The sequence below is a fragment of the Oryza brachyantha genome, chromosome 11 (assembly GCF_000231095.2).
Source record: "Oryza brachyantha chromosome 11, ObraRS2, whole genome shotgun sequence".
NCBI lineage: Eukaryota > Viridiplantae > Streptophyta > Magnoliopsida > Poales > Poaceae > Oryza > Oryza brachyantha.
Genome location: NC_023173.2, coordinates 2,502,689 through 2,519,346, shown reverse-complemented (window position 1 = coordinate 2,519,346; position 16,658 = coordinate 2,502,689). Strand labels below are relative to the sequence as shown.

General features: G+C 40.4%; 2 protein-coding genes, 1 long non-coding RNA gene and 1 other non-coding gene across 4 annotated transcripts; 2 read left to right on the top strand and 2 right to left on the bottom strand.

Moving 5' to 3' along the window:
* Window positions 1-237: 237 nt before the first annotated feature.
* On the bottom strand, window positions 238-460 carry LOC121055869. Its single transcript, XR_005812853.1, has one exon. It is a non-coding gene; the product is annotated as a small nucleolar RNA U3 (small nucleolar RNA).
* Window positions 461-5,006: 4,546 nt separating this feature from the next.
* LOC102717293 (putative serine/threonine-protein kinase) lies at window positions 5,007-7,461 on the bottom strand. Its single transcript, XM_040528974.1, has 2 exons — window positions 6,584-7,461; window positions 5,007-5,663 (listed from the first exon to the last, which is right to left on the bottom strand). Exons 1-2 carry the CDS (start codon window positions 7,387-7,389, stop codon window positions 5,303-5,305), a joined length of 1,167 nt encoding a protein of 388 aa, XP_040384908.1. The 5' UTR covers window positions 7,390-7,461; the 3' UTR covers window positions 5,007-5,302.
* A 2,667-nt stretch (window positions 7,462-10,128) lies between these two features.
* On the top strand, window positions 10,129-12,593 carry LOC107305257. The gene is made up of 2 exons (XR_001551378.2): window positions 10,129-10,290; window positions 12,199-12,593. It is a non-coding gene; the product is annotated as an uncharacterized LOC107305257 (long non-coding RNA).
* Window positions 12,594-13,389: 796 nt separating this feature from the next.
* Window positions 13,390-14,732, top strand: LOC102717015 (RNA polymerase II subunit A C-terminal domain phosphatase SSU72-like). The gene is made up of 3 exons (XM_015842435.2): window positions 13,390-13,694; window positions 14,225-14,370; window positions 14,461-14,732. The coding sequence occupies exons 1-3, from the start codon at window positions 13,462-13,464 to the stop codon at window positions 14,610-14,612; spliced, it is 531 nt and encodes a 176-aa protein (XP_015697921.1). The 5' UTR covers window positions 13,390-13,461; the 3' UTR covers window positions 14,613-14,732.
* The last annotated feature ends 1,926 nt before the right edge of the window (window positions 14,733-16,658 follow it).

The window sequence follows — 16,658 nt, the reverse complement described above, 5'->3', positions numbered from 1 at the left end:
CCTTTTCTGTCCAGATTTCCCCAGGCATCTCTTGCACAGTACTCTTTATAAAGTAAGCACGTAAAAACAAGAAAAAAGAAAACATATGTACAATATTTCTTTCGTAGGACAGAAAAGATGCATCCTGTAAGAACGTTAATAACTCATGGTTAACAAAGTTAATTATGCAAGAAATGTGAAAGCTAAACTGATTAAAGTGGACGCACAGAAAACCAAAAAAAAATTAAAAATTATGGGGGTCTGTCAGACAACCTCTGAGCCACCCTGCACCGGAATGATTCCAGGCAGGAACGATCCTCTACAGCCGTCGGATGGCCCCGATCGGAGCGCATCCTGGCCGTTAATCACGCTCTGGCCCAGAGGTCGTGTCTCCTCAACCAGACTTGAGTGCTTGCCTCCTTTGTGGTAAAGGATGCAACGGTACGAGCCTATAGAACAGATCCTGTTCAAGTAAGGTCGTGCCACATGACCCCAGGCTCTAGCTTATAAGCAACACCAGGTTCTTCAAAATTGGCGAGGTGGTACTAAACCAGCAGCACCGGAGCGCCTGGTTGCGCTTCGTTTCGTAGCGGAATAGGCCGCGGCCCATATAAATTCTCCGTAAGTAAACTCGAGGCCCACATTCACATTCCATCGGAGCACATCTGCTGTCTGCAGTATCTTCAGTGTAGAGATGTGAGTGAGAAACAGATTACATATTTGGTATAAAGCAAATTATTTTGCTCGTACAACGATGCATGACTTTGTGCGATGCGATAACTAACAGATAATGGTTTGTAGCTATAAAGTATGACAGTATATTATATGATACAAAAGAGTATTATGTTAAGCATGTCTGCTGTTTTCTTTTTACAAAAGGGTTATCCGGTCTCTATATCTAACTGGATATACGCAACCTTTTTAAATTAGAAAATTAACCTCTCAAACAGCCTAATTTAAAATTATCTTCCGTGAAAAATTTAAACTCAGGACCTTTGCTCCTATGGAGATTTTTCTATGAAAATACCTTGGCTCCTATGGAGATTTTTTCAATAAAAATTTGAACTTATGACCTTAGAGGAGGGTTACGTAGATCATTGTAACCACTAGACTGCGTGTCCTTTTTAAGCTAGTCTATTGTTACAGTGAACCAAAGGTTATGAAAGCATATGTATTCAAAGAAGTAAACACATAGTACAGCAGAGCAAGCAAATAACAATTACACTGGCTGACTGACATATATATTAGTTCAGACTTTATAGTTAGTTGCATCATTCGTATTATATTTAACAGTATCTATGCTTTCTGTTGGTCAAGAGCAGAAATATGTATGGAGATGTTTCTATCCCTTAAACTTGAAATGAGTAATTATACCTAGTAGTAGGATCAGTGTACATATCACGTATTAGAAAGGTGTATCCCTGTTAACACAATCAGTAAATTAGATCATCGATTGATCTCTACCTACCTAGCTTCTGACATGCACATATGTTTGCATTCTTCGGACAATCAAACTGCATAAATAACGGGATCGATCATGTACGCATATTTATTCTGGGATCATTTCTAGATATAAATGAGACTCTAAAGAGGCCATCAATTGTTTTTTTTCTAGAAAAAGTGAAACAGCGTATTTATAAAGGAAAAATAATTTATGTATAAAACTTACTTATATATACACACACATATATATAACTATCTAAAAGCAATGGCTGAAAAATAAATTACAATAGAAACCCTCAAAATCAACTTTAAAATTAAGATTAAAATTTTAAATTTTAGGTTATAAGTATAATCATAAATGAAAAGATAATGGTGTAAGGCTTTATTTATCCTACAAATATAACTGGCATACAGTATACCATGGTAGCTATCATCGTACATATATATAATTCACATCTGAAGACACCCCTTTCCTACTCCCTAGTGCCCTATATGTGTAAATATCCCTTGTGGATTTTAGATCGAAGCTAGCCATGGGAATTGGAGGCAAAACGGAAGAAACTTAATTTCGAGTACATTGTTCTCGAGCAGGAGACTTACCGACACGAAATGAGCATTCAAGTACATTGGCGGGCATATGGTCATGTTTGCGATGTTGTTGAATTCCTTGCCACAAGCTTCATGATGTGGTTCAGGGCACTGGCCTGTACAGGGCACACCCCGAGTTGGAACCGCAGTAGTGAAAATAAAACTGCACTATCTTGATGAATTTGTGATGAAATATTTCTCCTTCAGCTATCTAGAATTTCTGGTGTTATGGTACATGTTATTTATGCATCGAGTTTCACTGAGAATTAGAAATGAGCTTCATATTGACATTTCGGAAATTATTATTATACAACAAAAGTTTCGCTCATTTATCTCTCTAATTGCTCTATCTACTGTTTCCACCTGTTTTCCTGTACTAGTATTTTCTTGACATACTGTAAGGCCCTGAGGCCCCTTTTATCCTAGTATATTTGCCAAAGCTCCTGCCGACCAATTTTGAGGGGAAAAAACATATATGTGCTCGCTACCTCATGTGATCCAAAATTCGAGCTAACTATTATGATGATAAAGTGCTCATCATTTGCCTAGCTGCTAGTATGTGCTAAGAGAAATTTTACAATTCTTAAAAATTATCTTGAGATATTAAATTTTGAGTGTAATCTTTTAGTACCTAAAAATACGAAGTTTTCACACTAGGAAATATGATATGTAAAAAGGCTCATATATTAAATACGGTGATTTTCTTTCCATACTGCTTTATGTAGGACCATTTCTTCATAATTGCTAATATATATGATGCAATTTTCCATCATAATTCATAAACCATATTCACATGGTCTCACGCTTTATAATACGAAAAAAATTATTCCATCTTTTGTGTAATATACATAGCCGTTTCTTATTACATAATTGTACATCTTAGCACCAGAACACAAAGCACTAGATAGTACAGTAAAAATAAGTTTAAAATAAAAACTCGCACACACATGAAGGATCATCTCTAGTTCTCTACCTACCTTATGACATACTGTAGACATCTTTGTGATGTTCAGACAATCACATGTATTTGCGATGTTCAGGCATCCAATCGAAGCTCATAAAAGTTGAGATCATTTACGAATACCTTTCAGGACATTTCCAGAGACATAAATAACAAGCCAAACTTCCACACTATATATGAACTCCGTGCATAATTTTCGCTAGTGGTAGCAACTATTAGGGCATGAAATTGGAATAGTGAAAGTCACAAGTTCAGTAATCCGAGAAAAAAAAGTGAAGAATATTGGGGAATTTGGGAGGGAAGTCAACTATAGGAACAGGAGGCAAAAGGAAAGGAACCAAAAGCTTGTAATGCCTCGGCTGTTCTTGGGCACCAAAGACTGCTCTTGGGCACCGAAATTTCATGATGCAAATGAAGAATACGAGTACTTCATGTCTCACTGAGACTCCTTTTATTCATAGGAAGAAGATGGATTGTATTCCTATGACCAATTTCATAGTAAATTAAGTGAGCATAATAATATTATCGTGCCACGAGATATTGATGCGACGGTGTTTTTGTTCACATTAATCTAGTAATTATGGCAGATCCTTTGTCACACTAGTTAGGCTGACATGATGAAAAGATAGCATTTTGAAACGGTTTGCTTTTAAAAATAAATATAAAAATGTTCATTTTTTTAAAAAAAACTTCATGTTTTCAATTCCTTGAAAAATAATACTCTTTTTATTTATATGTTTTTCCTATGCCCACGTTTTTCCTATCCTACATTTCAAAGTGGTTCTTAACTGGATTTAATTGTTCGTTTGTTCGTTGATCTTGTGATCAGGAAATTTAACTAGGTATTCTGTAAAGAATCTGTTAATTTAGATGCTCTGATTTGACATGTTTGGATTTTGAGAAATGACATGATCTTTAAGACTATTTTATTTACCAACATCAGATTAATCTGAAGAGGAATTATGAAATCTGGCAAAGAATTTAGAACTTGTATATCATCTAAATTTTGGTGAAATGAGTTGATGCTTTGTTCATAATCAAGAATGTCTGAGGCAGTGGTGAGTGGTGGAGATGATTTCCACAACGTGGATGAAAACCATCTAGGAGATGGAGCCCCTTGTGATACAGCATCAGCTTTTTTATTTGAGAATGTCTTAGCCCATGTAACGGTTCATTGTAGATTTGTGTGCTTTGTTGGCCAAGAATACGAAGAGGCTATGTTGTGCCCATTTCAAGAAATGGCTGCCATTGTTTGAACATCCCAGAAGAAATGATCTGAAGAGATGATCAGCAATGCGGTTACTGACAGTCTTACTATATATTGTTGCATATTACTTTCTCTATTTCTATTTATTTGACGTTGGTTAGCTCATTTTTAAGCTAACCAACGACAAATATTACTCCCTTCGTTTTTATTTATTTGACGTTGGTTAGCTCATTTTTAAGCTAACCAACTAAAGAATGGAGTGAGTACCAAATACGGTGACATGAAAGCTGCATATAGGTGAACTCCATGATAAATTAATTTCAACTATCTAAGTGTAACCTCACATCTAGATTATACCAAATTAAGCGCAAATACAAATCTAGCTTCAAGTTTGATCGATCTTCACATGGCAGCCTGCTAGATAATTTCAATCCCCGATTCATAATTAGAGATCCTGGTTAGCATCGGCGCCACCTCCTCCACCGACGGACGGTGCTTAGGGCTCTCCTCCGTGCAACGTTGTGACCCATCCAAAAACACTCGTTTCATCCTGATCAACCACCCCTCTCCCTTCCCCTTGGATCCCCATCTGATGGTCCACAATCTCCAACACCATTGGGTATCCAGGGGTGGGCCTGGGACCACCCAAAAAATCTGAGCCACTATTGCGAACCACATTTTGTTATGTGAATTTTCTCTTTCTAAAATTAAGGGACATTTGATATTATTGCTATGTTACAAATGTTCATCTATACATGCACGCGGGTTTTTCGAAATTTAGTCAAACAAGTTAAACGAATGCAAAAATACGCATATAAAATTGCAATGCTACAAGCTAGGAGTATTCACTACCCAAGTTGTTCATATATACATCATCAAAAGTTACACGCATTACCATACAACGATTGACTGTCATTGAGCATATACATGCTTAGCATGTTCAGCCCATTCAATTCACATCCACCATGATTCATAATTATTCCAAAGTACAAGATATCACGTCGTAATCTGCCCAAATTAACGAGCCAGAAAAAATCCAAATGCAAGTTAATTTGGCATGATTCTTCCAATTCACATGGTTACAGCTATCAAAAAGCATATCTGTCGATCAATCAGGCATATATTCAGATGTCGTCGAGCATGGCCACCACCAGCTCCATCGACGGCCGGTGCTTGGGGCACTCCTCCGTGCAGCGCCGCGCCACGTCCAGGAACGCTCTCACCTCGTCCTCATGCTGCGTCGCCGCCTCCTCTCTTCCCTCCCCTTGGATCGCCATCTGACGGTCCACGATCTCCATCGCCGCGCCCGTCTCCACCTTCTCCCTGGCCCACCTCAGCATCTCCATCTCCGTCCCTCTCGCGTTCGCCTTCACCGGCCAGCTCGGCCGCCGGCCGGTCACCATTTCCATCATCAGCACGCCGAAGCTGTACACGTCCGCCTTCACGCTCGCGCCCACGCCAGCACATAACTCTGGTGCCATGTACCTATATAATTTTTCGTTGTTTGAAAAACATGGTGGTTAACATCGTCAATTATTTTTAAACATAAAAGTCATATTCGAAAATAGGGAGTATATACCAAGATCGATAATACACGAGGTAAACCACAGCCACTCGGTTATCATGGTTATCGACTTGCTCGGGCACAACCAAACATGAAAACCATATTCAATGATGGGGATTTCTTGTAGAATATACAAATACGACGATAAGCACTCAGCTGTCATGGGTATTGGCTTTATCAAGCGAAGCCGTACATGAAAACTATATTCGAAAATAGGAGTTTGTTGTAGGTAAACAAATACTTCCTCAGATTTGTAATGCTCCACATCATTGACCTTCCAATGTTTATTTAACGACTCAAAAGCTTCGTGCAAAATTATTTAAAGATCTTTTAATGATTAATTAAATTAAAATAAAATAAGTAATAATTGTATTTTTTTAATAATAAGATATCACTTTTGCTATTGATTAAACATTTGATTTTTTATTATTCTGTCAAACACGCGCGTAATACATAGGGCTATAAGGAGGGTGTGTATGGGCTTTTTGACTTTCACGCCGCCTCTATACTATCATCTAACAACCGTGACCGAATTTAATCGATAGAATTAAAAATTTCAAACATTTGATTATTAGACGGACCCGCGAGATGTACGGTCAAATCGTGTGACAATAAGGTTATTGGCTTTATTTAGATTACTGTACATGTAAAATCACATTTGAAAATCTGGAATTTATAGCAGGGCATATAAATAAGAGGGTAATCGCTCAGTTACCATGGTTATCTAACTTAATCCACCCGGCCCAGATTTAGACTGCTTGATAAACCAACCAAGTGGAGTTGAAAATTCAAACCAAAATTCAATTTTGTTTTTGCTTGTAGTAATGGTGCAATTGATTACCCGGCGGTGCCGGCGGCCTGCGTGCTGAGGTGTGACTCGGCTGGGCCGCCGGTGGCGATCCTGGCGAGGCCGAAGTCGGCGAGCTTGGCCTCGAAGCCCTCGTCGAGCAGGACGTTGCTGGCCTTGATGTCGCGGTGGAGGATGGCCGGCTCGTTGCCGTGGTGCAGGAACGCGAGCGCGGCAGCGACGCCGCGTGCGATGCGGAGGCGCGCCGGCCAGGGGAGCGGGCAGGCGGTGATGGCGTCGCCGTAGAGCCAGGCGTCGAGGCTGCCGCGCTCGAGGAGCTCGTAGACGAGGAGGCGGTCTCTGCCGGCGGCGCAGAAGCCGAGGAGGCGCGCCAGGTTGGGGTGGCTGAGCTTGCCGAGCACCTCCAGCTCGGCGCGGAACTCGCGGTTGCCGGCGCCGGCGCCGTGGTCGGCGGAGAGCCGCTTGACGGCCACGGCGGCGCCGTCGGGCAGCACGGCGCGGTACACGAACCCGAAGCTCCCGTCCCCGATGATGTTGTCCGGGGAGAACCCGCCCGTGGCGCCCGCGAGGTCGTCGAGCGAGAGCTTCTTGAGCGAGCTGTCGACGTCGTCCTCGGAGACGTAGAACGACCACGACGAGGCGCGCTCGCACGACCTGTTCGGCGCGATGACAGGGAGCGCCGCCGCCGCCGCCGACGACGACGACGACGGCAGGTAGCGGCAGCGGGGCTTGGCGCCGCTCGCGCGGCGGTGGCAGAGGAAGGCGATGGCGAGGCAGGGGAGCAAGATGACGGCGGCGGCGACCACGGTGGCGACCAGAGCCTGCAACACGCCGTCCATGGCGGGCTGGAGTGGGAGATGCGGAGGAGAGGTTAGCCTTCTTGGCGAGAGGAGGAGGAGACCGAGGTGGAGTCGTCCATGGGGTCAACGGTGTTCGGCAGTCTGCGGTTGACTATTTCTTGGGGTGTCACTGACTGACATACTGTGCACTTGTGTCGAGGTAGACCTTGACTTGTGAGACGTGAGTACAGACCCTCTGCTCGATATTTCCACAAAAATTTAAATTTAACTTTAAATTTAATTTGAATATACAAGTTTATTTTTTAACTTTATTTTAAATTGTTAAAAATACATATATAAAATTTTTATTTATAAATGATTTTTTACAAATATGTCATTTTTTTCATGAAATACTTAAACAATCACCTGGCGAGGAGTGAACTAGTCTCCCCTGCCAGATAATAATAACTTCCAGGCCATCTGCAACCCAAGATCAAAAAGATTGTTTTCTACATTTCTACAATTTTCAATAACTATTTTAAAAATAAACCATCACGGAATTTATTTTTAAAATCTGCATTACTTGGCCACTCAATTCCATATGGTTTGGTAACGTACCACCGTCACTCTCAATAAATAGTTATTACACTGGCACGTTATAATCTATTGCATGACGGTGTTTTTTAGCGGGTGGGGCTGGTATGGTCAAACGAGGTCGTTTTAGAAATACGTTTTTGCATGATTTATTTAAAAAAAATAAATGTATAGAAGGTGCAAGACATACAAAATAAAGATGAAAATAAAGAACTGGATGCATGGAATATACTAACGGTTAAATGACGATTGTTTGGTTTTTTACGAGAAAAGTCACCTAACATATTTATAAATAAAAAATAATTTATTAATAAAACTCGTATACATGTGTTCTTTGTGATATAAAAGTCAATACTAAAATAAAGTATAATGAAAATATCCTAAAATCAACTCTATATTTAAGATCAGAAATTCAAATGTTGTTCTATCCTAAACAGATACGAAAAAGATAAATGCGTAAAATGTTGGATTGCTATTGTATGGGATACGTAATAACATCCCAACAGTTTATTTATCTCATTCTCTATTTTTAGATGTTATATATGGATGAGATGATCATCTAAATTTAGATGATATGTTGTGGATGCTCCTGGAGGCTATCGGCTTGCAAGACAACAATGATGATGCTGACTAGATGAGGCGTTGCTGGAAAAATGCCGAAAATGAAGGAAACGGAGAGGTTAAGGGCAGCGGCAAAAGTCAGTGAAGGAAGGGAAAGAGCGGCAGAAGTGGTGGCCAGCATCCATGGGGACAAAGAGGGTGCCACGGTGATCTTTTAGCTTATTTAGAAAAACCAAACTTTATTTATATAAATAAATAATAATTTATAAATAAAATTTTTATACATGTGTTCTTAGGATGTAAAGGCCAAGGATAAAAAATAAAGTACGATAAAAACATAAAAAATATTCTAAATTTAGGGTTAAAAATTTAAATTTTGTCTTATAAATATAAGCAGAAGCAAGAAGACTGATCTCATCCAAATAGAGTATAGCACATGATCAAAATTGGGGGACATGATCCCATTTATAGCAGTCATATTTTCATGTTTGGGATAGAGAAGGCCAAACCAAGCAATTTTATTTTTATTTATTTATTTTTAAAATATTTACACGAAATATTGTTTGTCTCGTATATTTACATATGTATACTCCAAGACCCTTCTATGACCCTTAGAAGGGTTTAAAACATACTTCCGAAGAATACTTTATGACTTAGCAAATATTCATCAGTGTAACTTAACATGAGGCAGATATGAATTTTATAGACGACTCCCTTATATCTCTTTATAAGAGCGATAAAAAGCAAAAGCTACAAAATTCGCCATAACAATTTTACATGTGGCCCCTAGACAAAAAGTTTCCTAGCAGAAGATGGTAAGGAATCGCTCGCAAAATTCACCTTTTCTTATGTAGCTCTCCTAATGGAGGTCTACCATATAGAAATATATTTTTAGGGATATTTTTTTGAAAAAGTATCCCATAGGGAGTTAGGGTATACGTATGTAAATATACCAAGTGAAAATATGTTTTCAAAATATTTTGAAAACAAAATTTAATAATATCTATGTTTCATATTATAAGATTTTCTAGTATTGCCTAAATTTATCGATTAATAAATGTATATAATTTATATATATGTCTAGATTTATTAATATCTATATAAATCTAGATAAACTCGTGAAACCGAGTGAGTAATAAAGAAAAAAATCATTAAGATTTGACTAGAAGTTTCTGAGGTCTGCAAAGAATCTGCCCCAAATAGCGAGCCCACAATAGCCTGCGAGAAAGTCTTTTACCCCTATGTCATTAAAAAAAATGGTGGTTATGTATGTGCCCACTAAAATCTTTTTAGACACCTCAATGCCATCAACCGAAGTTTTTTTTTACCAACCCGCCATTCCGTCATCTCCTGTTATGAAATAACATCTTACAGGTGGGACCCACGTTGGAAAATTACCACCGCTGCCCACCCCTCTCGTCCTCCTCCCCGTAATGCTCCCTCCCGTGCGCCCCTCACCGTGGAACCCTAGCCACCGCTGCCGCCGGGCCACCGCCGCTGCCGGACCGGTCAGATCCGGCGGGCGCCCGCCTCGTCGGACCGCCGCCGCCGCCCCCGGGGACCGCCGCCGAATCCTCCTCCTCCCTCCCCTGCGCGACCCGGCGGGCCGGTGCGCTCGTGCGGCCAGCCGGCGGCCAGGCCGGCGCGCGCGTGCGGCCACCCAGCGCACCGGCCAGCGCGGCCGTGCGGCCACCTGAGGCCGGCCCCCGCAGCCCAGGCGGCCTCCTCTCCTCTCCTTTGCGGACCGGCCGTCGACAGCCCTCCTCCTCCCATGCGCCAGACAGCGGGGCGGACATGTGTATGAAGGTACCTCTTGATCGTACTTAGCATTTCTCATGATAATGCATCATGCAATGCAAGAGTGCTGATATAAGCTAGTGATTAGTGAAGGCGTATTCTTGTTATAGTGCAAACATGCAATGCTGAAAGACTGATAGGTTAGTAGAAGGAGCAGTTCTTGTGATAATGCAAACATGCATATTGTAATACTGGAGTATCGGTATATGTCAATAAAGGTGCAGACTTGGATAGAGAATTATGCAAGTTCTGTAAATCTTTTCCAATATAACAATTTAGGGTGTGTTTGTTTGTTCGCATTGTCATAGCCTGGCCCATCTCTTCCATCCATGCTAAGTGTGGACTGGTTGTGGAGGTACACATGCACTTGTTTGGTTGGCGTATTTGTTAAGCCTGTATACTCTGATATGTTGTTTGGTTGATTATATGTATATATGTTGTATACAAGAGATTTTGTTTGGTTAAATATATAAGATATGAATTTGGTTATCTCCTCTATTATAGTTTATGGGTGAAAATATATTCAAACCGGACTACAAATAGTAAAAGTAGCACATATATTAATATTTTTTTAATTCATACATACATACTGGTATGAAAAAAATAAAAAAAAAGAAAAAAGGGCCGTGGGAGGCTCCGTGCCTGGACGGAGTGGAAGGAGCCAGTGGTCCACGGCGAGGTGGGTGAGCTTGCTGCCGTGCTCGGATAAGAGCACCTGGACGACGCAGCGCACGGAGAGGCGCTCGTTCTGCACGGGCGTGCGCCGTCGCCTCCGCCAACAGCTTGCACGCGTCGATAGCCGGCACAGCGACCGCCTCTCTTCCTTCCCGGCAGATCTGGCAACGGGCAGCGGCGGCGGATCTGGCGACGGGCCACCGCCGCCGCCGCCGGCCTCTCCTCCTTCCCGACAGATCTAGCAACGGGCAGCGCCGGATCTGGTGATGGGCCACCGCCGCCGACGACGGATCTCGCACGCGCGGCGACGGATCTTGCTTGCGCGACGACGGATCTTGCTTGCGCGACGACGGCTCTGGCGGTGACGATGGTGGAGACGACGGCGCGGCGACGATGGTGGAGACGAAGGGGCAAGGACGGTGACCGCGGGCACGACGACCCCTGCAACTCCCGCACGAGCGTGCGCCGCCGCTGCATCCGCGCCTGCACGGGACGGGCCTGGCTGAGGAGAGAAGCTCGAGTTGAGCGTTCCTCCTCGGCCAGGCTGAGAGCCCAGATTTGCACGCGCGGGTGCAGGCTCCCGTGTACATGCAGGCAACCAAACATACATCTCTCTGTTCCACTGGTACGAACCAACCCCCATACAGGCAACCAAACACCCTCTTATGTAGCATGTCCTAACAACAATTGCCAGCTGTTTTTTCTATGCAATGCTTTGGAAGAATTGCTTTTGTAACAACTTCATAATCCGTAATTGAAATCCAAAAGATAATAACCAGAAGTGGGGGTTTACCTTTATGATATGCTTCCAGTAAATTAAGTATTTAATATTAACGTGGGACCAATTATTATTATGAAGTTACCTGCATTAATTTTTTTGAACTATGCAGTGGAGTCAATAATCAACATTGACATTAATTGTTAAGTTAAATTTAACCTTTTGTTGTGGGTGCTGAACGTTGTGGTACGGATGCAGTTATATACTGTGTCTTTCATTCAAACTTGATTGATCATCATTACACTTAATTTATTTTTGAAGTCGTAAAATTGTCGCTGGCCACAAGCAAAATGATGTAGCTGCTATTGTAGCAACAAAGTCATATTTTGCCTTCAAAATTCATAACTCATCAATAGTAAGGACGTCAATACTTGTATTGGTTACTTTTCTCTGGAATTCTGTTCTCTTAGACTGTGCAGGTTTGTTTTCTATTAATCTAATATAAGCCATACCTTATTTCTCAGGCCAGAGTCAAATGAAGAAAGGATTTTGAAAGAAGAACTCAGTCTTCTCGAGAAAATGAAAGAGACTGAGGCTAATAAAACTGATGATTCGGACCAAACTGCCCCTGAGGATGCAAAAGATTTGTCTCAGAAGATAGCTCAGATGGAAAAGCAGCTTGAGTTGCTTACTATTGAGGTGGATGACAAAGTTAGATTTGGGACCTGGTTCTGGAGTTGGCAGGGTTTCAACAGTTCCACCAGCTTGAATAAATTATGTGGGGAACTATATAACTTTTGATGTAATTTAAGACATGTATGGTTTGGTCCGATAAAAATTAGTAAACTACTACCTTTTATGTGGACTTTTTATGTGTGGACTTACTACTACTTTAAATGATGATCTTGTTATGTGTGGACTTAGTGTGTTGATAAATTATTTTAAATGTTGCTCATATGAACTTGTTGCTATGGATGTAATGGTCATGTCCTTGTTTTTTGTTGTTGTGCAATAGTCATGCGCTTGCTTTTATCTATTGTATTCTCATATTTTTCTGATTTATTCTCATATTTTTACTGATTTATTCTGATAATTTGGGCATTTTTCTGATTTTTTTAATTATCCTACTTTTGCAATTTTTTGGATTTATTTACCGATTTTCTTTTATTTCTTACTATTTTCAGGAATTATGAGCCAATTTTCCTGAATTTTTGTGAATTTCTAAACATTTTATAATTTAAATACGAATTTTCTAACTTATTTCTTGATTTAAATTAATTCTGTCATATTCCAAATTTTTTACTGATTTTTCAAATTTATTTACTGTTAATTTAGGAATTTTCTGATTTTTTTGAATTATCTTTATTTTTTTTCGAATATTTACGAATTTTTCTTTATTTTTTACAATTTTCCGGATTTATGAGCAATTTTCCTGAATTTTTGTGAATTTCTACACATTTTATAATTTAATTACGAATTTTTCTTACTTTAAAAATAATTCTGTTATTTTCTAAATTTTGTACTGATTTTTCATAATTATTTACTGTTTTGAAATTTATTTCTATCGTTTCTTTACTAATAAGGGAAAACAGTCTTTTTATAGGGCAAAACAGTCTTTTTATAGCTCTGTTTGACACCGATAACTCTGACATAAAGGTGTCTGCAAAGATTTTATTTTAGTAGTAACCGCCGTCTTTTTTAAATGGCACAGGGGTAAAAAAGACTCCCGGCGAACTACCCAACCCGGACGCCCGCCGGCTGCCGCTGCTCTCCACCGGGACGGCACGATGGCGGCGAAGACGGCGAAGCGGTGGAGGTACGCGATGGTGTGCTCGTCCAACATGAACCGGAGCATGGAGGCGCACTCGCTGCTGGCGCGGGCGGGGCTCGCCGTCGCCTTCTACGGCACCGGCGCGCACGTCAAGCTCCCCGGCCCCTCCCTCCTCGACCCCAACCTCTACCCCTTCGGCACCCCCTACAAGGCCATCCACGACGACCTCCGCCGCAAGGACCCCGACCTGTACGCGCCGCCGCCCTCCTCTGCTGCTCTCCTGCGCCACCGCCACCCACCCTGCTTCTTGCCTTAAACCCTACCTCTAACCTCTCCTCTCCCTCCCCTCCTCCGTGTTTGGTGTTGCTTCGTTTCATGGATCTCCACTCGAATTCTTCATGATTTTGCTCCCTTTTTTTTTCAATATCGTGGCTTTGCCGGAAAAAAAAATGTTCCCTTGGTGGAGGTTAGGATTGCAATCTCTGTTGCTTCTAGAAAATTTTTGGATTGCTAGAGGAGTTTCGAGTGAGAAATTTGCTCTCTCTTTTTTATTTTTCGGAAGGCGAGTGAGAAATGCTGACGGCAGTGGTGTTCTTCTGTTCAGAGTATTGCCTTTCTGAATATTTTCGATTTAGTATTCAGCAAAATTCGCCTGAAATGTCCCTTTCATCATCTCACGAAATCTCGGTGCATTGGTCGGAAAAGGCTGTAGCTTTCAGTCCGGCTGCCTCACTTCTCCATTCCGTTGCTCACGTGCAGCTGTGTGGTGGCACATCCAGGTACAAAAGGAATGGCCTGCTGCCGATGCTGAAGAGGAACAGCGCTGTCAAAGCCACACCGCAGCGGTGGCAAGACAATGCCGGCGATGGGCCGTTTGATGTGGTGCTCACTTTTGAGGAGAAGGTCTTCGATTCTGTCCTCGAAGGTATTACTGATTGTTCATCGAAATCTACGTGTTCGTTTAATCGTTTGTGCTAGCTCCGTCATTATGGATATTGGATCTTTTTGTTTGCAGATCTGAATTCTCGTGAACAAAGGCTGATAAATACTGTCCTGATAATCAATATGGATGTCAAAGATAATCATGAGGAAGCTGGTGTAGGGGCAAAGCTTGCTTTAAATTTGTGTTTATATGCAAGTACCTACTGCAATGTGTTTATATTGTGACATCTTTGGCAATTTTAGGCAAATCAGCATTTACAAACTTTGACTAATAAGTGAATTAATAATTTAGTCTTTTCGTTTATGTTTATACTTATAAGCTAAAATTTGAATTTTCAACCTTAAATTTGGAGGTCATTTTAGGGTATTTTCATCGTAGTTTATTTTCTAGCCTTCGCTTTTAGATTATTAAGAACACATATATAAAAGTTTTATTCACAAATTAAATTTGTTGTTTCGCTTATTCCATGGCACCTATATGTTTAGTGTTATGCATGTGACATCTTTGGATTTGTATTTGATAGTACTTTCATATGATACTATTTTTTTACTTGTTGATTATATATTATGAAATAAATTAATGGTCAACGCTTTATGTTGGAGGCATGTAAATAATCTCATATGCCTTATATTTGGGACAGAGGGAGTATATTTTTTATTTGCAACACAATGTTTGTATCTCGACATTTGCATTTGTTACAGAAGATTGGTTCACATCTTGCTAGACTGTATTACTATTATACAACTAGTAACAAAAACAATATTCATTCTTTTCAATGTTGCCATGACTTTTTTTATTTGTTTCTAAAGCGTTTTTTTGTTTTTGATAATTTCTGTAATTATGTCTCCTTTTTGTCCTGGCCCTACAAAATTCTTTGATTGAATAGTGAAATAAGCATAAACATATGTAGTTAGGCCTCTCCTGGCCTCAAATCTCTTCTAGACGTCTCTGTATAGTGTATGCTGAAATACCTTACAGTAAAACAAATGTACTTGATGTGTTCTTCTGCAATTAAAATATTTTTTATCTTCAAGCAGACGATCTTGTCCATTAAAGATCCTCTGTATTTGCAACAGCACAGTGGAAAATAAACTTTTGCATAGTTTGTTTCTTGTCTGAACTGATCCAAATGCCCTTTCTTTTGTGGTTGGCGTCACCTTTAGGTGGTGATTTTTTTTTTTTTTTAGCCAGGATGGCCGAAGGACGGTCATCCAAATTTCATTAAGATCTGAATGAACAGGTATACAGAAATAAGGATCCCTAGCAAAAGAGGGAGCTAGGGGAAGAATCACCTGCTCAGCACAACTGTAAAATCAACAGAAAGGACCAAAGAAAAACAGGCAACATCTACACAGCCCTTCTCTTTCAATTCCAGCCAGCCTTCTGAAGAAATGGGCGTGTTGAGTGGATCAGTTTTGATCCCGCCATTTGTATGTGGTCTTTCTTTCTTCTCAATGGAATGAAGTGTAGTCCTTCTGCGTTTCCGAATTTATATGTTGCTTTTTATTTCAGAGAAGTGTTTATGTTAGTCTGGTAGTATGTAATGCAATTATTCATGGCATAGCAGTATCATAACCCATTCATTTATTTGGAATTGTCACAATTAATTATTGGGAATTGGAATTAACATGTATATTTGATTCTTCTTCCTGCTTTCCAGCTTGAAGCAGTCGATGCTTGGTAAAACAGCATTGATAATATCCTTGCTGCGTTTGAGAAGCAACACAAACGAAAAGTCATGTACAGTATTTCATTCTACTGAGCATTCTGGGCAGCTTCCAAACCAAGGGAATTTTGGCGTTCAGTATTACCAATCCTGCACCAGCTATGGAAAATATAAATAATTTCAGGCCTATGACGGCAAATGTTCTTCGTAAAACAAGCTCCCTTAAAAGATACTTCCTCCGTTTCATAACGTATAACGTAAGTTCTTCTGTTTCATAACGTATAATGTAAGATGTTTGATTTTTTTGGTTACAACGTTTAACCATTCGTCTTATTTAAAAAAATATGAAAAATATTATTTAGTTTGTTTGTGACTTACTTTATTATCAAAAGAACTTTAAACACGACTTGTTATTTTTTATATTTATATTAAATCTTTAAATAAGACGAATGGTCAAACATTGTAACCAAAAAATCAAACATAACGAAGGTAATATGTGTTTGTTTGTAAGTGGTATATGTTTCAAATGATATTTTATTGTACATATGAAATGATGTCTTTGTAGTAACGGGGATGCATAACCATTCTACATGTGCCGCAAATC

What these genes read in the sequence shown, in the direction of transcription:
- LOC102717015 (XM_015842435.2), top strand. Translation starts at nt 13,462, where the DNA reads ATGGCGGCGAAGACGGCGAAGCGGTGGAGGTACGCGATGGTGTGCTCG. An exon ending in CGCCGCAAGGACCCCGACCT is followed by an intron (nt 13,695 to 14,224) that starts GTACGCGCCGCC and finishes TGGCACATCCAG; the next exon opens with GTACAAAAGGAATGGCCTGC. An exon ending in CTTCGATTCTGTCCTCGAAG is followed by an intron (nt 14,371 to 14,460) that starts GTATTACTGATT and finishes TTTTGTTTGCAG; the next exon opens with ATCTGAATTCTCGTGAACAA.
- LOC102717293 (XM_040528974.1), bottom strand. Translation starts at nt 7,389, where the DNA reads ATGGACGGCGTGTTGCAGGCTCTGGTCGCCACCGTGGTCGCCGCCGCC. An exon ending in CAGGCCGCCGGCACCGCCGG is followed by an intron (nt 5,664 to 6,583) that starts GTAATCAATTGC and finishes AAAATTATATAG; the next exon opens with GTACATGGCACCAGAGTTAT.